This window comes from Brachyistius frenatus, unplaced genomic scaffold (assembly GCF_029030835.1).
Source record: "Brachyistius frenatus isolate BFR_SWC_R1_liver_20210118 unplaced genomic scaffold, ASM2903083v1 Contig_3, whole genome shotgun sequence".
In the NCBI taxonomy this organism is placed as follows: Eukaryota; Metazoa; Chordata; class Actinopteri; family Embiotocidae; genus Brachyistius; species Brachyistius frenatus.
The window spans coordinates 7,772,290-7,798,008 of record NW_027210602.1 but is presented as its reverse complement, the minus strand read 5'-3'; the positions used below and the strand labels follow the sequence as shown (position 1 = coordinate 7,798,008).

The following is a 25,719-nucleotide window of genomic DNA, read 5'->3' as shown; positions in this document are numbered from 1 at the left end:
TATAGGTTCTACACAATGACATAGCTTTACTTAATTTACTCTTTACTCCACTACATCAGTATGACAACTTTAGTTACTTTTCAGAATACAGTTTATCATACTGTTCCCGTCAAGTGGAAAAAAAACAAAAACACACACACACACACAGAACAGAACAATTCCAATGGATAATGAATAACTACCACAGTAATAACCTCCCGCGCCAAAGGAATAAATTAAGTATTTTTTGCCTTCGACAATTGACCCTCATCGGTGTCCGTTACTTCTGACCGTAAAACGCATGCGCGAAGCCTCAGCGCACACCACATTCCCCGCTTCTCTTCGCGAGTCGCTCCGCCGACAGACAAACATCCAGCAGCGCGCTGCTTCCTTTCTGCCCTTTTTTTTTGGGGGGTTGTTTTTCTTTTTTTTTTTTCCCTCCTCCATGATCATCTGAACAACCGTTTTTTTTTTTTGGGTTGGTTTTGTTTCGTTTGTCTCGTCCGCCTTCCCAAAGGAGCAACCAACCGGCCGGAGGAGCTGCTGTTGAGCCCGGTGAGTGTTGAACGGAGCTCATTGTTTGAATGGAGGGCCGCTCAAAGGCGTCTGCGGAGTCCTCCTCCTCCTCCTCCTCCCCCACCCCCACACCCCTCCCTCCTTTTTTATTTTATATTATTTTGATTTATCCAACACTTATTTGCACATAAAGACGAATTAACGTCACGGCCTGGACGATAAACACCGGTTCGTCTTCACCGACTTCCCGAAATGTTCCCGTTTCGTGACTTTTAACGAACCGTAACGAGGCTGTCTGACGTAGCTGGAGTTAGCCGAGGCAGCTAAGCGGTGGAGCCGCAGCAGCCGCACGGTTTGTCGGACTTTTACAACAACAACAACAACAACAACAACCCCACCGAGATACAGAAACTAAAACTAACTACCGGGTTGGAAGATAAAACAAACAAACCAAACGATAGAAACACGTCGTTTGCTGAGAGCCCGGTCCTCCCTGTCGGGTCGGTGCTCACCGACAGGAGCGGTGGCCGAAGAGGTTGTGATGTTTACTCCTTCATCCGCAGGGAGAGAAGACGTGGAGGGATCACACTGGAACAGTTTGTTTGTTTGTTTGTTTGTAATGAGGGAAAACAACAACAAAAAAAGAGCCAATCATGAGGTGATTGTTTGGGAGTAAATGTCACACTTTGGGCTGCAGGTCTTCATGCTGTTTTTTTTTTTAGGTATGTAATGCATGAGTAGTATAATTTATATATATATATATATATAATAATAAGTAATATAATACGTCTTATCTTATTGCTTCCTGTATGCTGCTGTCGTGAAAATAATGTCCCCTCAATTACCTAACCTTTAATTCACAGGGACGCTGGGACGGGACACCCGGTTGGACACCAACCCTGAAAGTTGGTGGTTCGATCCCCGGCTCCTCCCGTCCCACGTGTCCCAAAGTGTCCTTGAGCAAGACACTGAACCCTGAGCGAAGCACCGGTGTGTGAATGTGCTCCTGATGGCGGCCTGTCTCATTAGTGGGTGAACGGGGGAAAACAAACAAACAAACAAACAAACAAACACGTTAAAGAGCTTTGAGGCCGAAAGGCGATAAAGAAACATTGATCAACACGCCGAGGCTCTTCAGCTGCTCGGGCGAAAGGATTTCTTCCGAGACGTCGGCAGAGTTGCGAACGTTCGGAGTTACGAGATTTCAGCAGAAGACGAGAATGAATCCGAGTTGTTGTTGTTGTTTTGTTTTGGCCTCCTCAACGACGCCGTACGCACGTTTACGTTGCGGCCGACCGTCGCCGTCCTCAACCGATTACTTCCTACGTAAACTACTTTTCATCCCTGATGTCTCTTCTCTTCCAGGATTGCGCCCGGTAGGTGCTAATTTTGTCACCATGGCAACAGAAGACAAGAAACCAGAGACCGACACGAAACCTCCGGTTTTACCGTCGGCGTCCGCCAGCCAAAGCAAGGTCAGGATATTTCCAAAAGACCAGTCGGTGTTTGTGTTTGTGTTGTTGTTGTTGTTGTTGTTTTGTTTTGCCTCCTTCTCAGCTCTAACGGAGCTTCTTTACCTCGATAGTCGAGCCCAGCTGACATTCGATCAAACAATATTGTCCAGTCAGAGAGACATTGGTGTCCATGTTGGACATTACGCACCAATGTGAAAACTTGTCTTACTAAAACATGGAGCAAAAAAAAACAAAAACAACAACAACAACAAAAAAGATGCTTTAGGTAAATTACAAAGGTTGTTTTTTTGAATTTGATGCACGCTCAGGTAAATAAATCTTCATGCTCACTTGTCACACATGGGTTCATTTTCCGATGTGTTTCTGTTTGCGTGGCCAGTCTGCACCCGCGAAGCCAAACTACAGCCTGAAGTTCACGTTAGCCGGCCACACCAAGGCCGTGTCCTCCGTCAAGTTCAGTCCGAGCGGAGAATGGCTCGCCAGCTCCTGTGAGTTTTGACGCCTTTCCTCATTACCGATTGATCCGCAGGTATCGTCTCAAACCGTTGTTCAGTTCATCGAATGTAATCGAACAAACAAATAGCGGTGGGGGGGGGGGGGGTCGTTTCCTGTCGTGTGGCTGAGAAAACCAAAACTGTCACATTTGAGAAGCTCCAAAAAAAAACCCCGGCGGAAGTAATTTGAATCCTCCGTCAGGCCGACTCCTTTTCTCCCGATTGACTACTTACTTTGAGCTAACCCCCCCCAGCTTCACCGCAAATGGTATTCGGAGACCTTTTTTTTTTCTGCCCTCACTGACACGATGCCGGCGTCACCAGTGGACCCGCAGCGTAGTCACGGAGACGGCGGCGGCGGGCGGCGGCTCCGGGTTTCACATTTCTTGCGTCGTCTTTACAGCCGCCGATAAACTCATCAAAATCTGGGGGGCGTACGACGGCAAGTTTGAGAAAACCATCTCCGGACACAAGCTGGTGAGTTCCAACAGATCGCACCTTTTTGAAAACGGGCGGCGGCGGCGGCGAACGCTCTCTTGACCATCTCGCCGTGATTCCCGCGCAGGGCATCTCCGACGTGGCCTGGTCGTCGGACTCCAACCTCCTGGTGTCGGCGTCGGACGACAAAACCCTGAAGATCTGGGACGTCAGCTCGGTAAGAGAGCGGGCCGGACCAGGCGTCCGTCGGTCAGCGCGCCGCCGCGTGAAAACGGAAAGCTTCGTGGAAGCTCCCGGCGAGGCGGTGCGCTGACCGACGCCGAACCCCCCCCCCCCCCCACCGGGTGAGAAATGTGACCCTTCTTCTTCTTCTTCTTCTTCTTCCTCTTCGGATCCAGGGGAAGTGCTTAAAAACCCTGAAAGGTCACAGCAACTACGTGTTCTGCTGCAACTTCAACCCCCAGTCCAACCTCATCGTGTCGGGATCGGTGAGTCCCGGAAACAAAAGCCCCGAGTGGAAAGCCAGATGTTGGACCTTCGCCGAATGTCCCGCGAGCGGCCGAGGCAGCGTCTCTCTGTGGTTCTGGGGTTTCTAGTTGTTGTTTTTTTGTTTGTTTGTAGTTTGACGAGAGCGTGCGGATATGGGACGTGAAGACCGGGAAATGTTTGAAAACGCTGCCGGCTCATTCGGATCCGGTGTCTGCGGTGAGTTTGGTTTTTTTTTAACTCTCGCCTTTGGAAGCGTCCCGTCCCGTTGACTCGACGGTAACGACAGCGTTGACGCTCCCGTCTCCACCTCCAGGTTCACTTCAACAGAGACGGCTCGCTGATCGTGTCCAGCAGCTACGATGGCCTTTGGTGAGTGCATAATGCCGTCGCTATAAGAATAATAATAATAATAATAATAATAATATGTTATGCTTTAAAGCCCGAGTCTCTGAATACAGCCCGGTTAGCATTGAAGCAATTAAAAAAAAAACCAAAAAAAGCGCTAATCCTGTTCAACTTCGAGAAGCTTCACACTGGACATATTTGTGATCTGGAAGAAATCTCTTTTTTATTTATTTTATTTTTTTTCTGAAGGAATAAATGTCCCGCTTCACTTTTATCACATCGAAACCGATGCGATGTCTTTTCTGTCCACGTATCTCGTCCCTGTGTTTATTTCCTGTGCTAATTAAACAACAACTGCATTCTGTCTCATTCACAGTCGAATCTGGGACACGGCGTCAGGACAGTGTCTAAAGACACTCATAGGTAAGACGAGTCGCCGACGTGCGCTCGGAGAACGTCGGGTCTCCGCCGGAGGGGAACTCGCGTCGTCATCAGGCCGACGAGACGATTCCGACATTAACAAAATTAAAAAAAAAAAAAAAAAAACCGAGGCTTTTCCAAATTTACAGTCGGCGAACCGAACCGCCTTCGCTCATCTGGAAGGTTCCTCCGATGTGAACTTCTCTCCCCGGATCCTTTTCACATTCTCGCTTCCGGCGTCACTTCGCTTTAAAAACCAAACGGGGGATTATCCCGAACACCGGTGACGAATTGGTTCTTTTCCGAGTCGGTAAAAAGGCGCGAGGATCTCCGAGCGGTGTTTGGATATGATTTCCCCGTCCCGTGTGCCGACCGCTTTTGTTGTTGCCTTTTTGTCCCCGTTAGACGACGACAACCCTCCGGTATCGTTTGTCAAATTCTCCCCCAACGGGAAATACATCCTGGCTGCCACGCTGGATAAGTGAGTGTTCTGTTCACAGTAAAAGTCCTCTTTCACTCTTTTGTGTTTGACGTTGTTGTGTTTGTTTTCTATGTGGGGGGGGGTTCATGCGTGTTTCTGACCAGCAGAGGGCAGCGTGCTGAACTGGTTGTGTTGACGTTTCGGTGTCTTAACGGGACCGCGCTGTTGTTGTTGTTGTTTGTGTTTCTTTTCCAGCACGCTGAAGCTGTGGGACTACAGTAAAGGAAAGGTGATTATCCTTTCATTCTATCTGCTCTCGTTCTTTAAGTGAATTGTAGTTTTTGTTTTGTTTTAACATTTAGATTTAAAAGGTACCTTTTCATCTTTATGCCGACGGCGTGCGTGGTCTTGCTTTCGGCTTCTTAGCTTTTAAAATACAATAAAGCAACTTTTACTGTTTGTTTATTTTAGACTGATTATTAACATCTGCTTGTTTTTTTGTTGTCCCCCCCCCCCGACGTTTCAGTGCTTGAAAACCTACACGGGCCATAAAAACGAGAAGTACTGCATATTTGCAAATTTCTCCGTCACCGGCGGGAAGGTGAGCTTCGATTGTTTACATCTCAACGGGATACTTCTATTTAGTTTCTGCAGTTATTTGGGGATTAATTTATTATTTTTTTTCCCCCGAATGTCACTCGATGCGCTCTCGCAGTGGATCGTGTCCGGCTCCGAGGACAACATGGTTTATATCTGGAACCTGCAGACGAAGGAGATCGTGCAGAAGCTGCAGGGCCACACAGGTACAGCCGACGCCACGTCTTTAGAAAACCACCGATTTAAAGGACCGGTGTGGAGGATTTAAGGGGGCCAGAACTGGAATATAACTTTCATAATTCAGGTTTTTAAAAAAAAAAAATTAATAGTTTTATTTTCATTAGTTTAGAATGAGCTCTTTCACAACCACCAGAAGGTGGCAGTGAGTCACCCAAAAACTGTTTTGCCGACTTCCATGCAACGTGAACAGGAGAACTCCTTTCTTCTCGTACAAACGGCAGTAACGTGCGAAGACGACGGCAGCCGTCAAAAAAAGTTCTTTGAACAATCGTTGAATCGTTCCCGACCAACAGCGAAACGCCTTTTCCATGTTGCAATCTAATCTCGCCACTAGGTGCCGCTAAATCCTACACACTGCTCCTTTTTAAGTCTTCCTATGCAAATTTTTTTTTATTGCAGTATCGGTTGTGTTTAAAGGCTTCACAGCATTGTTTGGAAACCTTAAAGAACACAAAACAAAATGAACGTTTAAAGCACATTTGTGACTGCGTGTTAATGAACAGTATTCTGGTGGTATGTTAAAAAAAAAAAAAACGTAATTTCCAGTTATTGTTACCGTTTCTATTTGTCCTTTTTCAGATGTCGTCATTTCGACCGCCTGCCATCCGACAGAAAACATCATCGCGTCTGCGGCTTTAGAAAACGACAAAACCATCAAGCTATGGAAAAGCGACTGCTAAAGCCCCTTTTGGGTCCTTCAAGTTTTTTTTTTTTTTTTTTTTTTTTTTTTTTTATATACATGAAATTTTTTTTTTTTTTTTTTTTTTTCCTACATTTTGTTGTAAGACAAAGAGGACATCCTGCCAGATGCAGCGAGCTTTGAAGTCATGAAATTCAACAAGGAGGTCCAAATCAAGACACACGAGTCGACCACACCCAGATCTGCCGCGGACGCCCTCCCCCGCCCCCCGCCCCCCTCGTCCCGTCTAACATTTTGTCGTCGGCTCTTTTAGGGGAAACGAGTGACTTTGGTTTTTAACTTCACAGCGATGTTCTGCCGCGTCGGTATTTTCAACACTGCGTTATTCTTGATGTCACTGCCTCATATCAACACACACACACACACACACACTTCTGGTCTCGTACAATAAATGTAAACAGTTATTTGGTCTGCTGTATGATTTCTTTTGCCTTTTGTTGTTGTTGTTGTTGCTTCGCCCGTGTAACTGCAGTACCATCTGAAGGACTTCAAAGTGAGGATGTGACCGTTAACGTCTTTAAAAAGACGCCCGAGGATTCATTTTTAATTTATTCAGGTGGTACCCGTGTTCGTTGTTCCCTCGACAATGTCGGATATTCGATGCGAAGTGAGCGCTTCATGCCAATAACGCAGGAGTCGAGTGACTTTTTCGAGCGACAGCAGGGTTCGACTTCGGCGAAGGTTGGCAAATATGTGAACGAAGTTGAAAACGCCTCAAGGAAATTTGATACAAGATGTCACATAAAAGTTTGACAGGTAAACAAACTTAAATGTCATTAATGTTTTGTTTTATATATATATGATGCTGTTGGAGCATTGGATCGACTGCTTCCTTAAAACATTTTACAATTTACACCAGCAACCAAATGCAGTTCTTTTGCGTTTTAGTTTTTGTGCCCATATGATGCCGATATGCGTTGAGACTTCATCAGCTGTCTTTTTTTTTTTTTTTTTCTGTTCTTCTCTGCTTGATTAGTTCGTAGCTCTGCACACGCAGCCAGACACCTCTGTTCTCTGTAGTTAACCTGGATTTTGTGGAATATATGTTTGCATTTGACAGCTATAACCCCCCCGCAATTTAATAAAAGCAGTTTTTTTTGTATGTTTCATGTCGAGTGGTGTCAGGTGTTTTCCTGCCCTTTTTTTTTGTTTGTTTTTGTTTTTAAATTACACAGGAATCATCTGTCACTTTTAAGTTGTTTTTTTTTAATAACCTTTTTTTTTTTTTTTTCTTCTGTCCATGAAAGATAGAACATCAGAGAACAACCCACAAAGAACAGATGACAAAATTCCATCTCCTTAAAAATAGACAAAAAAAAAAATATAATGAAAAGAAGACGTTCCCGTCTCGCAGCGACAGATTGAAAAAAAATGGCAAAGTAAAGGCGACACGGTTACCAAAGTGCCAAAGCCCGACGACTACTCCTCTTCAATCTGAAAAGGTTTCTCTCGCCTCGTCAAATAAGCTTTTCCACAACGTACACAACAGCCCACAGAAGAGAAGGGAAAGAACAGGGAATAAGCAAGGGATAAAATTACCTTTGTACAAAAATAGATCTTTATGCAAGTGTTTTTTTTTTCTTCTTTTAAACTAGAACATTTTACCGTCTATGCAACAAAGAAAGCAGTGATTGTGTCACAAGCTCAGCTTTTCCTGATTACACTTCTTTTTTTTTTAACATACAATTGCTAAGCAACAAATACATTTTGGAGGGTTTAAAGTCTTAACCATTTTTTTTCTCTCGTTTTTTTTTTTATTTTTTTTTTTTGAGGTCCCGTAAACTGCTGAGAAGCTGGTTCTTTTTGAGCTGCTGCCATTCTGCTGGTTGATCAGGATTCATTTTTTATAAAGGTCAAAATGATTAAAAAAAAAAAAAAAAAAAGATAGATTGTGAAAAACCACCATAAAACTCTGGAGTTGAAGAACACCTGGTGTGGAACAGTTTGGTCTGAAAGACTTGTCTCCCCATTTTCAAATGTCGGAAATGCTCGAACAGATCTGTCGATATATATTTATAAATATATACACATATACATATTAACAAAATATAGCTTTATGTTATAAAGCCTTCGCGTAGGTCATCATTCTACGAGGGTGATCATTTCGTCATCTCGTCAAGAAAATCATCGTCTTGTCAATTTTCCTGCAGGCGGAGTCGAGCTCGCACATCATCCGCTTTATGGCTTAAGACACCTTCAGCCACCAAATCACAGGAAACTAAAGGAGGAGCAGACGTCAGACTGAAGAGAACAGGAAGCGGCTCATTTTAAAACTGGGTCACCGGGGTCGGGGAACAAAACAAAACAAAAAAAAAGCATTTGATTGCTTAATATCTGACTTTTTGGATTAATATCAGTGTCTAAAAAATACGTCTCATACTGGTCTTACAGAAGTTTCTCTTGAAAACGTAGTAGGGTTTTTCTTTCTTTTTTCTTTTCCAAAATATAAATACTATAAACTGAGCTCGAGCTGGCAGTCAATATTGTCACCTGGATGGGTTGTAATAATACAGGCCACCTCCCTGAACGAGGAGGAACAATCCAACGACAAGCCGACGGGTCATATCCAAAGTTAGTGCTGCTGTTCTCGGTTTTAACAAGCAGAGACGCCGAGGTTCAGTCTGATCCGAAGGAACATGGAGGACAATAACGCAGTGAGAAAAGTGCCATCCGTTTGTCTGATTAAATACTTGTAGAAAAAAAAAAAAAAAAAAAAACCATTCAAGTAATCTTGCAGTGCTGCTTCTCTTCCACTAGAGGGCGCTCGCAGCTCTTTAATCGGCACCGCGTCCCTCACAGGTTCTCTCATCCGAACTTCTCTCACCCGAAGTAAACCGTGTCGTCCTGCTCGAGGAGCAGCTGACATTTCAGATGTGCCACACCAACCGGCTTTTTTTGTGTGTGTGTGCCTTTTCCTCATAAGAGGAAGGAGATCACTGGACGTCTGGGGATCAGTTTCAGAGGTGGAATGACATTTACAAATAACCCCCCCACACACCCCACCCGGTGGATGATGCCCCCCATCCCATCCCATGACAAGATCCCCGAACAATGAAGAAGAATCGACACGTGGCTGTTGTATTAAAGGTGTTTCAGTCGAGTCAGCGCTCTGTGGAGTCTCGATGGTGCCGCGAGAAAAAAAAATGAGGGACTTCTTCGGACTTGATTATAATCAATGAACGTGGTGACAAACTGGAAATAATAATACAAAATTTAAAAAAAAAGCTGTGAGGGCAGCAGATCAGTAAGCTGACAGCTGACCGATGTACAGTGAGCTGAGCTCCTGCTGCAGCTTGTGGGTTTCATTTCCCATTCGATTCTCCGCGCCATTTAAAGTGAAAGCAATCAGAACATGAAAAAACAAAAACAAAAACAAAAAATGGAAATGTTAAAGCAAAAGACTGATTATGAGATGGGATATGAGGAAATATGCATCAAAAATACCAACAGATAAAGTTTGAAAAGTATTTTTTTTTTTAAATCAGCGGCGTGATTTGATTTTTTTTTTAAATTATACAATTCATTAATTTAAAAGACAAAGGAAATTGGAAAATGTAATTAGGTTATTTTCATGTTCTTCAATCGATATGTTTAATTTATGCAGATTGACTTATTTACATTTATTAATTATAATTAAACACTGAAAAAAAAAAAGAGGATTGAAGTGGCACACTCGAGACCCCATACGCTCACACCACATTAGAAGTTTATCGAAGGATAATGAAAACACAGTGCTCAGGTTGGTTTTGGGTTCCTTTGTTTGTTTGTTTGTTTGTTTGTTTGTTTGCCAGGTCCAGATGGTGTCGAGGTGCTTATGAAAGACCGCTGAGGATGCAGCTACGGGAAGAAAAAACCTGCTTGAATTTCCTTCTCTTTTAGTCCCTTTTTTCGCGTCGTACTCAACCGCGACTATTAATCTAACGTGTCCTTCAACTCTGCCGCGCTCCACCGTCCCGTAAGACGCTCTCAGATGATGCTCGTGGTTGTTTGTTTCGGTCAAAGGTTATTAAACCAGAACAGAAATGACAATTAAATATCTGAACAATGGGCGGAAAAAAACAAAATAATAATATTTACTCCTGTCCAGGCAAATATTACAGTGGACCCACGCGTCTCAAACACCCGTCTGTGGACAATCTTTGGAAATGCACTCGATGCATAGTTTTGCAGCAGCTGCAGCATTTAGAAAAGTAGAGGGGAACAAACAAAAAAAAAACAAAAAAAAAGCAGAATATGGGCACAAAGCATATTTATACATAACATGGAGATATTTAACATTTCAGTTCAACTTGAATGACACTCGGTTGTCCAGAGAAGTGCAGAAAGAGCGAGGGCGTGTCCCTCTGAGGACGAAAAGAATCCAGGCGTTCCCGATCGGACCGGGGCCGAACTCCACCTCGGGAGGTCCGTCACGTCAACGTCGGCTCTCCTTTTGAGGAACCCGACTCCACCGTCATGAGGTTAAGTGCCAAAGTAACAAACAAAATAATAAACAAACAACGGCTCTTGCTGCAACGGCGAGCACTTACTCGCGTGCTGAATTGCGGTTGGAGCCCGAATGAGTGTCAGGAACTGAAGGTCTGAGGGATGGAGCCGGAGGTAATTGTGCATTGCTGTTGTTAGACTGAAAACTCCCCCCCCCCCCCCAAAAAAAAAAAGAAAAAGTAATGGCAATACTGTGTACGGTTGTAACTTTCTGTCCAGGTAGATTGTGAGGCGTTTTGGAGAAGCGAACACCCGCTGCGGCGAGCGCGAGGAATCTGTGAGTGTGGAGGTGTAAACGGTGTGCTGAGAGTTCACGTGAAATGAGAGGCGGGGGAGGGCGGAGGAGGGCGGAGGAGGGACGGTGAGGAGCTCCAAACCCGCAAAAACAATGGTACCCCCTCCCCTCCACCGGTGAGACCGTGCGCTCGCTTTTCCAGCCTTCCAGGTGGGTTGGTGATCAGCCGCGAGGGCGCCACGAAGGCCGGATGCTTGAACGAGGACGACGGAAGCCGCTCCTGCTGGGAGCCTGTCCCGGAGCCTGTCCCGGAGCCTGTCCCGGAGCCTGTCCCGGAGCCTGTCCCGCAGCCTAAAGCTAAATATGTGGCCGATGTGCCTGGACGCTCCCCCGTGTGCCGAGAGAACTGGCGTGGATTGTACAGAACGAGCTCTTCCGACATCGTGCTCGAGCGATACTCGGACTGAAGGGGCTGATTAGTGGACTACAACGGCATCCTGCCCCCCCCTCTCCCCCCACCCTTCCCGTGTTGCACAGTGCTAATAGAGTAAGACGTGGTTGTATTCGTTGGAATTGGGCAGAGACCTGAGGGTTTCCTTTTGTTGAGCTCTTGCAATCTTGCCAACCCACCTCCGAGCTCGACTCCAGAAAGCTCACACTTCAAAAAAAAAAACAGCTAGTGCAAGACCCGACGTGTTCGGTCGAGTCAGGCGGGAACGGACGAGTTCCTTTAAGCAGACGTACCCCCCCCCCTTCTCCCCTCCTCCCCGACCGTCAGTTAAGTTCAGTCCTGAAAGACAGAGAGGGCTCAGGTCCGAGTCTAAACAGCCCGAGAGGCTCCCGAGAGTCCACGATTGTCCCGATCACAACGCTGAGTGTCCAAAATGTGACGTCATCGCTGTTTTTTTTGTGAATATACCTGCAAGCATAACTGTGTGGGTCAAAACCTGATCATCTCTGCCTTGTTCTCCCGCCACGCTGCAGGAAAAGCGACGATGCAAACGATGGCTCAATACGTTTCTTCTGTCCTCTGTCCGTCCTCATGTCAGTCCACTGCCGTCACTCCGTGTTGTTTTGTGATTTTCATATATATATATTTCTTATTTATATATTTTTACAAGGTATAAAACAGACCCACAGACATGGTGAATTCATTGTTTCGAAAACACATCAAAGGGAGTTGAGAGCGTCGAGGGGACGGAGGGAGGACGGGGGGAGGTTCTCCGTCCGAAGTCGTCCCTGGAGTTGGGGTTTTATTTTATTTTATTTTTCTGAAAAAAGGTTCCAGGGCCGGCGGCCGGTGTGGGTGAGGACGGTTGGGGGAGAGAGAGAGAGGAGGGGGGAGGGAGGGAGGGGGGGGCAGGAGGGTCAACCCTCACTGCTATTATGTCATTTGATGCGGGGCTTCTAGCATCTCCATGAGGAAAGTGTCGATGGGCGTGTCGCCGATGAGCTTGAAGAAGAACAAGTGCTCCAGACACTTCAGCCCGATGGAGCGCAGTGCCGGTAACCGCAGCAACAGCTTCGCAAACCTGTCGTGATACAAAATCAAACAAGAGATGAAAGTGAAACATCAGCCTTTCACATCTGACAGGAGGGAGGGAGGGAGGGAGGGAGGGAGGGATGGGGAGGGATGGGGAGGTCACCCTGAAGCAAAACGATATTGCTAAAGAGTTTCTTTGAGGTACAAACAAAAATCTAGGACCAAAGCTGTTCAGGCTTGTTGTACAAGTCAAGCAAAACGTTATTGTTAATTGACGCAGCTGGTATTTCTTTTTCTTTTCATGGTGTCTTCAGCTGTACTTCGGTGGTGTCTCACGTCGACAAGTACAAGCAGAGACTTCAGTTTCAATCAGAAACTGGACAGGAAGTTAATAAACAGCTGACATGGCGCGATGAGAAGCAGAAACAATGTTGAGAAATAACGAATGAAAAGCAACGCTCTTTTCTCAGTAATGCATTGTGTATATATGTATTCACTGTCTGTACGGTGAAGTGGTTGTATTCGAATGATGTAAATCTGCACAACTATCTTTGTCAGGTAAAAACAGAAGCGGTTGCGTTGCTACTGCTGTAATTAAAACACACCCATCTGTGAAAGCAGTCGGTCAGAACGGGCACCGAGGTGAACCCGCCTGCCTGTCTGGATACTCTTTAAGCAGTTGCTGGGATTTTGACCTCATGAGAAACTGTTTTGTGATTGTGATCCTACCTGCCCGGCTGCTCGGGGTACTTCTGTTTGCAGTAGGCCTCTAAAGACGCGTAGACTTTCTCTCTCAGAGCTTCGACTTCACCTGGGTTGGACAGACCTTTAGAGTCTGTGGAGAGAGACACACACACACACACACACACACACACACACACACACACACACACACACACACACACACACACACACACACACACACACACACACACACACACACACACACACACACACACACACACACACACACAAAACAACTTTAAAACTGCTGAGGTGGAAGTTGTACGACTATTATATTTATACATTTGGACATCCTTCTTCAGTCTCAAGTGGAAGCACGCGAGTGCTGAAAGCTCCCAAAATCTACACGTACTCAAGACCAGCTTGCCTCAGCTGCTGACGGGAAGCAGAGCCTTTCCTCACTCACAGGTTGAGTTTTAACTCCGCAGGCTCGATGTGGACGTGTGTCGCCGCATTCCGGGTGAGACCAATTAAGACTGTAATTTCCAAGTCGCGCCAATTTAGGCTTCACTGAAGGACGCATCTTTGATTAACGACACAAACGCGTCATTGATTAACATTTCTGACGAACAAAGCTCTGCGCAATTGGTGAACAATGAATGAACATTTGTTGTTGATGGCCGGACCAGCTCGCACAGTGTGGGAAAGGAAGGACGGAGGGATCTTTTTTTAGCCTCGCCGCCCCCTCCTCCGCAACCCCTCTGCCCCCTCCGTCCTACGCTTTTCTCAGTCAGACCGGTCCCGCAAACCCCTAATTAACAGGGAATCAGGCGGAGAAGTGAACCGAGGCCAGTGGGCCTGGATGTGGCCCGGACAAAATGTGGAACACAGAGGATCAGTGTGTCTCGGGTGAGCAGGTCCTCGGAGGAACGGTGGGAGGATCCCACACCGAGTCATCAAAAAGCCGGGGTACATTCGCGGGCCGGTTTAGTGCACTTGGAACAGGTTTAAATACAGAGCGGCACACTCGCAGCGGGGGTGACACGCTTTAACAAACCATGGGTCTCGATCAAAGAAAGCTCAGTCTCTCTGCCTTTTTTACGGTCATATCTCTACAGGAGGCCACACGAGGATGTCAAATTGCAAAATGAATCAGAATGTATTGATTTCAGATATGGACTGTATCAGCTTTTTTGCTTCTTTTTTTGTGCCCTTTAAAGCTCTACAGCCACATCGGTTTCACACGTGACCAACAAGTCTCAAGTCCTTAAAAGAGTCCTAAGGTCAGGTTCAAAGACAACAAAAGCCAGTCCCCAATTTTTACATTTCATAAATGAAGTCAAACTAAACTTAAAAGTGAAACTCCACCCAGCAGCTAATGTATATTTTGAGTGGCAAAATTGCTAAGTCGGCTCGAAAGGTGGACACCTGGGATAATTTTAGATTCAGTCAGTAAAAAAAAAAGGAATCCCAATGGTGACAAGTTTTATATATTTTTTCGAATACTGCAGCATAATCCTCTTCTCAGACATACGCTCCGTTTGTACCAATTACATGAATGAAAACCTGTTATCGTCCTCTCTGAAACTGTGAAGCTTCACCTGACGTGCTGCAGTGGAGAAAGTGGATTATGCTGCAGGAGTGGTTTGAGAAATGTAGACACCATTTTGATGCGTCTTCCCCAAAGTTAAGCTGAACACAATCAGGATGGGAAACTTTTTATTTTTTTTTTTTTATTTTTTTTTTTTACACAAGTTCTATTTCTGGCCGGCTGGTGGAGAAGCTTTGATAATCAAAATGAAAGAGTTTGTGTGGACTCTTACTTTAATTCTGGCAATCTTAAGGTCAGCGTCAGCTGGTTGTAGAAAACAGGAGCAGCCCCACAAGACAGTGCAGGGAGTTGTTGAACTTTTATAAAAGCTCCGCTGTGGTGTAATACATTGATGCTCAACAAGTAAAGCAGGTCAGTACGACAGTGTTCTTCTGACCGACCAATGAGGAAATACAGTGTCAGCAGTATTGAATTCTGTGGTTGATGCTTCAAGGTCCCGTATTGAATACATTTGCATTTCTATTTCCTTTTTGAGGTCTAAGTGAATACTGTGAAAGTGTCAAAAAGCACACAGCCTGTATTCAGCAACCGTGCCCTTCCTTAAGTTTGTGATGCCACAAAGTCACGCTCAATTCATATGGCCACCATCAACACAGCCAACTGTTCAACCTTTCATGTCAAAGAAAACTAAATGACCGTTCTGTGGTACAGCCAGCGAGCTACGAGGCCGCAGTAAACCTGTGGTTGGCCTGGGCATGTGTCACTCAGAAAAGAGGCTCGCTGACATCGATGCTCCTTAAAGACACAACAGCTCCAGAGAGAAGCTCATGAGAGCAGATGTAAAACTATATGGAGTTGTTTTTTTGTTCTAAAAAAACCCCCACAAAAATGATCTTCTTATGGATTTCAAGACAGCAAATAAAACACCACAAAAGTCTAAAATATCTGTATTGTTGTTTGGCAGATGACTGTTTGGTTCAAAATAAAACTGAAGCTAGAATTTAAAGACTGTTTTACAGTATAGTCTCTTCCTTTCTTTGAAACATTAAGTGTCATCACACTGCACCGGATGAAAGCGTATATATATATATATATATATATATATATATATATATATATATATATATATATATATCGATAGTTACCTGGGTTGAAAAGGACAATAGCTCGAAGGCACCCCAGTTCTGTCTTATCCATCTGCATATCCCTCATCTTAGACACCAGTTCTGTGAGCACTCTGCACAAAAGAGACAACAAAAAAACACAAAGTCAGAGTTGTGGCTTGGTAAAAATCAGGCATAGATGAAAATACTGTTTCAAGTTTGTTTAATTCTTGTTGAATCAGGCAACCAAACGAGTGCCAGAAATGTTGAGATCACAGAAAACCATTCGAGTCTAATTGGTACATTTTTGCAAATGACACACTGCTCTTCATGTGAATTATCCAGACTGGTACATTTAGAATATGTTTTTAACTACGATCCAGCACATATCTATTTAAAAACAAATGCACATAAGCATACGGTGAGGCCGGTTAGATCAGTGGAAAAGTTTACAACCCTGCAAAGCAATTATATTTAGTACATGGTTTTCATAAAAGGAAAGCCGCAGAGTAAACACAAGCTGTAATCTAACACCAGCACTCCCACTGTCTGTGTGTGACATCACTGGTGGGAGTGTCGGGAGAGTCGCTCGAACTCCTCACCCCTCTTTGACTCGGTCACACCCTCTCCCCGCCGCTCTCTTTATTTTCCCTCTCGCTCCGTTTCTTTCTGCCCCTCACACTCGGATAGTAAAGTCAATTGTGGCGCTTAGCTCATTCTAATTCAATTTGCTCCGAGGAGGAATAACAGTGCTAAAAAAAGAGAAAGGGACTCGAGTGTTTAAGTTAATCAGCCTCTTCATTTGTATGGGGAAGAGGGAGAGGGGACTAGATAAAGAAACATTATCAGTTCTCTGTATCTTAATGCTTGCCACAGTTAATGCAGAGATGGAATATGTCCTGTGGCTGTGAGCGCTGATGACGGAGCACGGAGGCTGCTGATCAGAGAGGCAGCGGCGCCAGAAAAGACAGAAGATATCAAAAGTGTGACTGCTGTTTGTGTCGGTGTGAAGACGGCAGCCGGAGCTGCCAATTCTCTGCGGGCTCTCACATTCTGCACGGACACGCGCTCCAAGGGGAATTTTTATTTTCAAAATAAATTACGATGACAAAAACTGCCAATGCATCATATGGATTAATACAACTCGAAAAATACTTCTGTATACTTTTATTTTTTTCTTGGATATTTTTCAAGTTGTGCATCTCCGTTCTGCTAAAGTTGTGATGCGGCTGAACGCACACCACAGACGGAAGTCAGATCTCAGTCTGTCAGACAACTTCCTGCCTGGAAATGTCAATACCAGTCACCAGGGTGACCTGCACAGTCACTGTGTTTTGCATGGATTTCTTTTCTGAGCAATTCAGAGTGTCCGTGTGATCCCAAATGTATACAGGTGTACATATTTAATACACTGGAGTCGCTCAGCAGTTCCTGCACTGCTGTGCCTTCAATGTTACATGCCATCAAAAGCGAATCCACACATACTTATTTAAGTTGTTTTTTTAAGGTTGTAACTGATACTTTATTGGTAATTAATATTGGTTTAGTAACCTAAAAAGGAAGCACAGTTGCATTGATACTTCTTAAAATATTTTTTCACAACTTGGTAAACCAAAGGTTCTTGTTGTTAATGTCTTATTATGGTTCGTAATTAGCAATAATTGACCTCCTCTTTGAACACACACCTTTAGAAAAGATACATTTATAAAAGTGGTTGTTGAGGTTTTATATGTGTATTTTAAACACCAACTAAGTGCAAGAAACCTTCGTAATATGGTAATAATGACCTGTCGAAGATGGCTCCCACTCCGGCACTGTGGGCGCTGTTGCGGTGGACATGCAGCCCCGTCGCCAACAGAATCCCGTCTTTAACCGATATCGAGCGGTGCGAGAATGATGCAATGAGGAGTTCATTCCAACCTGAGGCAGAGTTGAGGAGAGGGATTGAGGAAAAGCATGAAGCGAGAGAGAGAGAGAGGGAGAAGGGACAAAAAAAAAAAAAAAAAAAAAAAAAAGAATAAGCAAATCCCAGTACAAAAGTTCACACAGCATTCAAGCAAAATGAAAGTGACAACAAAGAGGGAATTCCAATGAATCAATTAAGCTGCGCCGTAAAAGCTTGCAGCTTTCTCAAGCACGGGCATCAGGTTATTACTAAGACATTTGAATCATGCTTTCTAAAGAGACAAGCGTGTAAAAGGGATGAACTGCGCCTGCCATCACAATAAAGACAACAGGCTTGATGTGCCAAAGCAGGGGCCTGACACAGAGAGCACTCAAGACACAAGACGCTGCCTTTTGAGTGACAGGGCTCCTTTAACTGTTCTGCCTGGCAACACTCGCCTCTTCTCCCCAGAGTTGAGTTGGGTATGAGAGATGCTTTTATCTGTGATACGGCAGAACTAAAGCGGTTATTTATAGAAAACCTGAGAGCCAAGAAGAGACGAGCGCTGCAGAATAATGTCTCTCTCTGCCTTGCTGAAGTCTCTCCATCATTGTATGTGCACAGGATAAGGAATGATGGGAAGGTTTAAAAAAAAAAAAAAAAAAAAGATCTTCAGGGTAAGAGATGGGTGTGTAATAGCATTTTTTTTTTCTTTCCTGGGGGTGGATTTATAATATGGTGGTGTAATTTGGAGCGACAAGCAGGCAACAAGGGCAATGTGTTGTGAGAACCCAAAAGACCGTCCTGCATGTGATGTCAGTGAGTGTAGCAGAAGTGACAGATGATTCACTCTCTGCTATGTTGCCGTTTCTGTGATCCTGAGCAGTTAGCCTGCTGTTCCACATACAGCACAAACATACTGTGACTGCGGGTCTGTTTCTTGTCTCAGTCACATGACCAGGAGAGTGATTTGTGGTTTGGGCCACATTAGTCTGTTCACATAATATTTTACTTTAGAGAGAGCAAGCACAGTCATCTGTAATCCAGTGTTTACAGGGTTTGTTTCAACAGCTAAAATATGTTTCATGTTTTTTTCTGTTAATAACAAAACATAAATGGTCATGTACTTTGTCTATAATGGTTATTTAGCACTCAACAACACTGTAATGTTTTACCATTTTATCATACAAAACAAGACTTTCAACAAAAACATTCATTTAAATAGCAACGGCTTGATTCAAGCATTTTTTTTATGAATCGATCACGAATGTTTATTTGCACAGAATTCAATTTCAACTATTTTGCTGTACTTTTCAAAGTACCCATATATCATCATTATGGTCATTTTGAGATAAACGTATTATGGAAAGTGCTGTAAACTGTTTGTTGGCTGTTTCATGCACAACACTTAAGTCTGCATATATATATCGGTGAGGCCGTGTTGACAGACCTGCTCGTAGAAGGATGACCTGGTCGTCCAGCGGCAGCTCAGAGAAGTGGGGGATCCTCTTGGCCCACTCCACCAGGGTGAAGAGCTGTTTGTCAGCTGCTTGACAGATATTTGTCACTGGGTCGTTGGGCTGCAGAGAAACACAGACAACAACTCATTTGGATGTATCCAGGTACGGCTTGAAATGAAAAAGTGTCACACTTTTGTTTTGGTGTATGAGTATCTTCAGGCTGCACTTCAGGCACACACACACACACACACACACACACACACACACACACACACACACACACACACACACACACACACACACACACACACACACACACACACACACACACACACACACACACACACACACACACATTTGACACTAACATTAGCGCTATGGTGTGAATAATATCCTCTAAAGAGGAGCAAGTAGGAAGACAAAACAAACAGTGATTCTGTCCCAGCTTGTGGAGGAAATACCTGCAGAGAGCTGCCGGTGAAAAAACAACTTTCACTGAGCCGACTCCTTCTTTGGGGACCTTTTAGCCAAAACACAAATCAGCCTCTTGGACAGCTAGTGGAGCTCAAGAGGCCCTCGAGAGGCTCTGCTGACACTTTACAACAGAACAAGTGCTTAGCAGCTCAAAGGGGACTTTATTACCAGACCAGGACGGGCTTTGTGAAGTGTGCAATGTATGCGCATAATGATAATTCATATTTAGTCACAGTTATGCTAATAAAGTAGCTGTGTAGCTGTTCTGCAGGTCACGCGAGTAAACTAGAAGAAAAATTAATACAAATTCACAGTTAAGTACCTATTTATTTATTTCTACATTGTTTTAAGTTTCCAAAAGATTCATTGCTGTTATTGAAGGTCACCAGTTTTGAATAAAAATTTTAAAAAAGTTTGTTCAAATGAGAAAAACAAGCTATTCTAGACTACCTGAGCTGGCTAATACTGTACGTTGTCCATTTAGTGCTCAAAATAAACACACCGACTGAAATAATGGGTTCAGATGAACCAAGTACAAAGTTGCTGTGGTCTATTGATTTGACTTCTTTAGACCCACTTAAGCCTTGAGGAGACACAAACATATGATAAAGGGAAAAAAATAATAAAGCAGGATCTTGCAGCTTTGCGACAAAGTGAATATGCTTTGAAAAGAGCCTCTCTTCAATTTAGGTCCTAAAAAGCATAAATGTAATCTCAGTTGTAGTGTTTACATACAGAACACTGCTGCTCTGAAAACATGCTTGATCAAATACTGAAATGTCTTAAATTGCACAATTTAGCTTTGCTGAGCTGCACTGAGAAAAAGTGAAAACAAATATACCTGTGGACAAGAGAGCACACAGGATTTGAGAAATGTGAGTTCCTTATTGTGGTTAAAAGCTCTCAAAAAGTCCTCCAAAAAATAAAAACGTTTATTTCTGTTCTTTTTTTGCTTTTAGTCTAAAAAAAAATATCGATAGTTTCATTACTAATTACAAATTATGTCAATTTTTTGTACGTTTTTAACTTTAGGTGGCCAGAATATCGTCTTTCCTGTAAAAAATAAATACAAAGTGAGTGATCTGTGTGCGCTCACGTGTGTTTAATTCATGTTTGTCCTGTTTAGATGGAGAAGATCATTTCTGTTTGCAGTCCAGAGACAAGGACTGCTTCTCCTTAACTGTCCTGTTGCATTAGATTAAGAAGTATTATTCTTTGATCCACAGGGACAAGTAGTGGAATACTAATGCAATGCACACATACAGTAAGATGAACTCACCGAGAGTTCACTGACGAGTAATTTACCATCATCCCAGGAGTACAAACTCTTCATATGCATGTGTGTAAACAAAGACTTTGTGCACACGCTTTTGTGCATAATTTTAAATCAAGTAAACACTCTTAAACACTAAGTATCCCTGTGTGAACTCGCACTCTGACAAAATCAGTAAGCAACTTCTCCCCAACTTCCTACTCCAAATCCCACAGATCGATGCTAAAAGCTCGGGAGGATCCTGACATCAACAGCAGCTCTCCAGAGAAGATTAGCTCAAGATGAAGGGGAAAACATCTCCCCACTCACATTCTCCTCTTCTAACACGCAGGCCAAAGTCTCTCCCGTCCTCTCCTCCACAGTCCCTCCCTACGGTGTGAAACTCAGACTGACTGCAGAGCATCACAGACACGCAGCTGAAATATGAAAAACTTAAACCAGACACAAAGCCGACACTGTTTTGAAAACCGAAAGTCGTCCTTTTTTCCCTCATTTACTCTCTTCAGGGGGAGAAAGAAAACAGGCATCTTATGAATATTTCAGCATCTGATCTCCGTGGGAGACGTGGACGGCGCGGCTCAGCGCGACACTTTTCGTGAGCTGCACTTCCTTCCCCAAAAACACATAAACAGATTCGGGTAATTCATTCCAAAGGGCAGGCCCGGCAAAAACAAAGGAAAACAAAAGGGTGCTTGAGTGTGCGCCACGGTCGAGCCACCCCTCCTCAGAAGAATACAAGTCCCAGGGTTCTCGTTAAACATGGCGAGGCTCATGAATGTTGTATGGCTATCTTAGCCGTGTTTACACTGACCTGGTTTTTTTTTGCCTCTGTCTGTGGGGATGACAGGGGAGAGGAGCTTACACTTTCCTGAGACAATTCTCTGGGCATCACATTACTGTACTTACTGTTCAAGTGACAGAGCAGCGTTTGGGATGTTATCGTGCCACGGTGGAGCGGCCCGCTGCGCCCTGTGAGAGAATAACTTTAACCTCCCTGTATTTAATTATCAAAGTCCATCTGGGAATATCTTACAAGTCAACTGTAAGAGCTGCTTCCTCTTCTTTTTCTACTGAGGAGTCACTCTCACAGCAGGCTAAAAATAAGCAAACAAGCAGGGGGAAGCCTGGACTAAAACATCCACCAGGGACAGAGTGGATGAGAGTGAAGTTTCAGCCCTTCTGAGATGACTTTTTTCACTGTCTGCCACAAACAAAACTGTCTTCATTCCAGGCAAATTAAAGGGATTTATAGCCAGGCGCGCTTCATCACCGTGGTTGATCATCCCAGCAACTTAGAGAAACGCCAGGCATGCGCACTGTCCTATGAAATTTTTATCACTTGAGGAGGGGAGACGAAAGATTTGCCTTTCAATTTTTCATTATTCTGCTTGAACCAGACTATAGTAGCGTGACAACAGAGAGAAAATTGGGTACTCATACAGATCAGTCTGAAAATGAATTACTCAAGTGACCCATTTTTTTAGATTGAAAGAAAAAACAAAGAAACTGTCCTCATGTCCTGATGAATCATCAGCTAATTATCATCTAAGTAACAGCAGTGCTTCCCGCATAAAGTTAAGGCGTTAAGTTATATAAACCTCTAGAAAAATTAATGCAAAGACAGTAGAACAGCCATCCAGAAATAACACAAGAAAGAGTGAAGGAAGGAGAAGGAGAAAAGCATAAAACAGAAGTAAAGAAACACCCTGAGGATTAGTGAACGATAGCATCTTCTCTTCTGACCCTGCTCCTTAAGAGAAGACCTCTCCTTGTCTGACTGAAGCCATATTACTGATGCCTGTTTAACTCCTGTACTAGGTCACCATGAGATAAACACACTTCATTCAGCTTGGCCAGACCCGGGCCATTAGACAGTGGCGGTGGCCTATTCATGGTGTACACTCATGGCCTGGGCCCTGTGATTAATTATAGCACGGGGCAGTGCCTCTCAATGGGGGCCGAGCAAGGGGGGAGGGGTGTGCGTGTGTGTATGTGTGCGTGTTTGTGTGCGTGTGTGTGTGTGTGTGCGGGTGTGGGAGGGGGGTAGAGAGGAGTCCTAAGGACAACCTGCATGCCAATACTCACAGGCTCCACTTTAGTTAAAGGATTATTCCCCCAAAATTGTAAAAAACGTAAAATATATTTTCCTGCTTGATTCTTGCGATAATCTGACCACGCTGATAGTTCTGGTTTCAGTTGCCCCGTTTTTAGATACTGTACGGTGGTTCATGGTGTTTGGTTAAAGGCTGCTCCAGTAGTTTCCAAATGAACCCGAGGTCCACGCCCAGTAGGGTGCAGCGACTGGAGCATGGCCTGGCTCATATATTCAGAGTGAATTTATGTCTGATAACACCAGGCTTCCTCTTTCCACCTGCCAGGAATGGGCATCAGCACAAAGGCAGAATCAACCAGCCAGAGCGGTTAGTCCAGCAACAAGGAGAACAACCCATCCAGGCTTAACAACATGGCCCACTATGGTTGTTAAGAGCACAGCTGCCTGTGATGGTCTCCCAATATTGGGAATCAAACCCGCAGCCTTTGCCATGTCTGGTAAATGGGAGCTACCGTTGAGCCACCAGGGCTGCTTTTTTTTTTTTTTTTTTTAATTCTTTTTTTTAATTTCACTTTATTACTCCCCGAGGGGAAATTTCTTCGCTACAGCAGGGGGGCTCTCAGGGGGGAGCTGCTGCAACAGGCTGCCACTAGCGCGGCGCCAGGTAACCTGACCTGAGGTGCATGTTTTTGGATGTTTTTGGATGCTGCTTGTCTGTTCAGATCTCTGCTGCCACTTAAGTACAAAGGGAGGTGAACGGAGCTTCAGCTGTTGTGCTCAAATGTTTGCATTATAAAATATTTGACATGAAATCATTGCAAAACATTGAAAATTCCATTCAGCTCGATTGTATTGAGGTGGCAGCCAAAGATTCAGAGGCAAGCATCCAAAACTCTTGTGATATGAAACCCAAATCATCTGCACTGCAATAATGTGCAATTAAAAAAAGTGTATATTGTGAATTTGGTAATCTGACTTTCTTAATAGACTATATAATCAAATGTATTGGAGGCAACAACAAGTATAAGGCGTTGCAAGTACATTGGGGGATGCGCTTGACTGTTTCTCAGCTCTGAGGAGGAGCTTCCTGGAATTTCCACTGGATGTATGGCATGGCGATCATCAGAAGACACGTACTTTTTTGCAGGTGGTTGGAAACAATAAGCTGCACAAACAAACTAAGCCAGATGAAGCTGTGGCAACATCGTCATGTAAATGTACATAATCTAACGGATTCTATCCAGTGAATTCTCTCACTGTCATGAACGACATTTCATTTCAAACTTTTTTCAATATGATCTCGATATGATTTCACTTAGAGTTGATCAGTAATACCTTTCCCATCCCAGTGCAGCTCATCAGTGCCGTTTTCATCTCTACTGAAGTCCCTCACAAAACATCCTGTTGGTGTTGGGCGGGCAGCAGGCCATCGAGGGACCCACCACGGCTGAGTCCATACACACACTCGGTGCATTAGCGTGTCTGGGCTGCCAGCCGTTCCCCGGTGAGTCCCCACTCCTTCTCCCTCTCCCTGATTTCCATGCTCATCTCCTATATTTCCATCCCCCCCAAAAAAACAAATAGCTCCCATTTACTCACATAACAGCCTTTGCATTTCTAGCTTTACCTCACAGGACATTTCCCTTCCCTGAAGCAGATGAATCCCAGAAGAAGCCCTCCCTCTTCCGTCTCCCCCGCTCAGTCTCAGCCTGCCTTCCTTTTGGTAGGCTGCTGCGCTGCTCCTCTGTTTCCCATCTTTCAGCAGAATTCCTGAGAAAGCTGAGGCTTTGTGGGATGCTTTCAGAAACAGTCTTGCATTGTTCATCACTCTTAGTCTACTCTGTCAAAGACAGCCCATAGTACCCAGTTGATACTGATGGGATGGATAGATGAGGAAACTCACAGCTGATTGAAGGAGCTGATGTAAGGTAAACAGGTAAACCAGTGCTCTGGACTATAACCTATCAACTCCAAAGGGACCAAGTAAAAAGAAAAAGGACAAGCAGTGCTCATCTCTGATATTCATGAATATCTCTACCAGCAGGGAGCACAGTGTCAGCTCTTGACTCTACAACAAAAACAACCACAAGCTTGATGTATTCTAAACCTTTTTTTACAATGAAAAGTAAGTTCACTCTCATACAGCACATACACATGCAGATTAATCTGACCTGACCTGTAAGTGAGCTCTTTCTGGACTCCACAGCACAAAAATGAGATACAGAAACTACTCGCAGATGGAAAAAATTAAAAGAACTCGTGGACAAAGGTGGAACAGCTCCAGTAAGGTTTTGGAAAGCAGAAGAGTCTAAAATAAAAGTCATGAGTGACGAATCTGAAATACATTAATGTTTGGTTTTCTCTAAGATTTGCTGGCAGCACTGTCGGACACAGTCACGACTTGATTGATGGCCGTTGACGCGAGTATGATATCATTTTACATTAGTACAAAATAAGGCATTAAGTTCTTCCATGGTATTAAGTATGCTGGATGTATTTTAAGAGTGCTTTTAACACGGCAGTAATTAAGCCTCATTGGACCTGTTGCCATTTTTTTAAATTTTCAAACAGTGAAACTGTTCAATTTGCCACACAAATTATGAAATGGCAGAAGACAGACAGACAGAAAGAAAGAAAGAAAGAAAGAAAGAAAGAAAGAAAGAAAGAAAGAAAGAAAGAAAGAAAGAAAGAAAGAAAGAAAGAAAGAAAGAAAGAAAGAAAGAAAGAAAGAAAGAAAGAAAGTCTTTGTCAGGAGCAACCCACCCTGATGTCGCACATTGGTTTGTGAACTGCCAATATAAAGAATAGAGACTGTCATTTTGGCTATCGCCATCTTGTTTTTTTGGAGCCAGAAATGACCATATTTGGATAAGCGGGGGAGGAACAAGGGGTGAATCTGACCGAGAACACTAGACCCC

General features: G+C 44.0%; 2 protein-coding genes across 7 annotated transcripts in view; one reads left to right on the top strand and one right to left on the bottom strand.

The window, feature by feature from the left end:
* The first annotated feature begins 464 nt into the window (after positions 1-464).
* On the top strand, positions 465-7,221 carry wdr5 (WD repeat domain 5). 3 transcript variants are annotated; one of them, XM_069705079.1, is made up of 15 exons: positions 465-540; positions 1,359-1,485; positions 1,861-1,970; positions 2,350-2,458; positions 2,868-2,941; positions 3,030-3,119; positions 3,301-3,390; positions 3,524-3,607; positions 3,705-3,760; positions 4,113-4,159; positions 4,562-4,637; positions 4,833-4,866; positions 5,104-5,178; positions 5,293-5,380; positions 5,994-7,221. In XM_069705079.1, the coding sequence occupies exons 3-15, from the start codon at positions 1,893-1,895 to the stop codon at positions 6,092-6,094; spliced, it is 1,002 nt and encodes a 333-aa protein (XP_069561180.1). In that variant the 5' UTR covers positions 465-540; positions 1,359-1,485; positions 1,861-1,892; the 3' UTR covers positions 6,095-7,221. The 3 variants fall into 3 exon arrangements, with proteins under 3 accessions (XP_069561180.1, XP_069561172.1, XP_069561164.1); XM_069705071.1 differs by lacking the exon at positions 1,359-1,485 and having other exon boundaries at positions 470-534; XM_069705063.1 differs by lacking the exon at positions 465-540 and having other exon boundaries at positions 1,392-1,970.
* A 4,387-nt stretch (positions 7,222-11,608) lies between these two features.
* rxraa (retinoid X receptor, alpha a) overlaps positions 11,609-25,719 on the bottom strand; it is a 105,119-nt gene continuing 91,008 nt past the window's right edge. For all 4 annotated transcript variants that reach the window (XM_069705212.1, XM_069705227.1, XM_069705221.1 and 1 more), the window contains exons 7-11: positions 18,992-19,121; positions 17,444-17,576; positions 15,699-15,790; positions 13,047-13,152; positions 11,609-12,366 (exon numbers count right to left, since the gene is read on the bottom strand). In XM_069705212.1, the coding sequence (XP_069561313.1) occupies positions 12,219-12,366; positions 13,047-13,152; positions 15,699-15,790; positions 17,444-17,576; positions 18,992-19,121 (609 nt within the window). In that variant the 3' untranslated portion in view covers positions 11,609-12,218. The remainder of the gene's footprint in view (positions 12,367-13,046; positions 13,153-15,698; positions 15,791-17,443; positions 17,577-18,991; positions 19,122-25,719) is intronic.

Excerpts from the sequence above, each read along its gene's own strand:
- wdr5 (XM_069705063.1), top strand. The coding sequence starts at position 1,716 with ATGAATCCGAGTTGTTGTTGTTGTTTTGTTTTGGCCTCCTCAACGACG. Across the intron at positions 2,459-2,867 it reads AGAATGGCTCGCCAGCTCCT|CCGCCGATAAACTCATCAAA; the intron begins GTGAGTTTTGAC and ends TCGTCTTTACAG. Across the intron at positions 3,608-3,704 it reads ATTCGGATCCGGTGTCTGCG|GTTCACTTCAACAGAGACGG; the intron begins GTGAGTTTGGTT and ends CTCCACCTCCAG.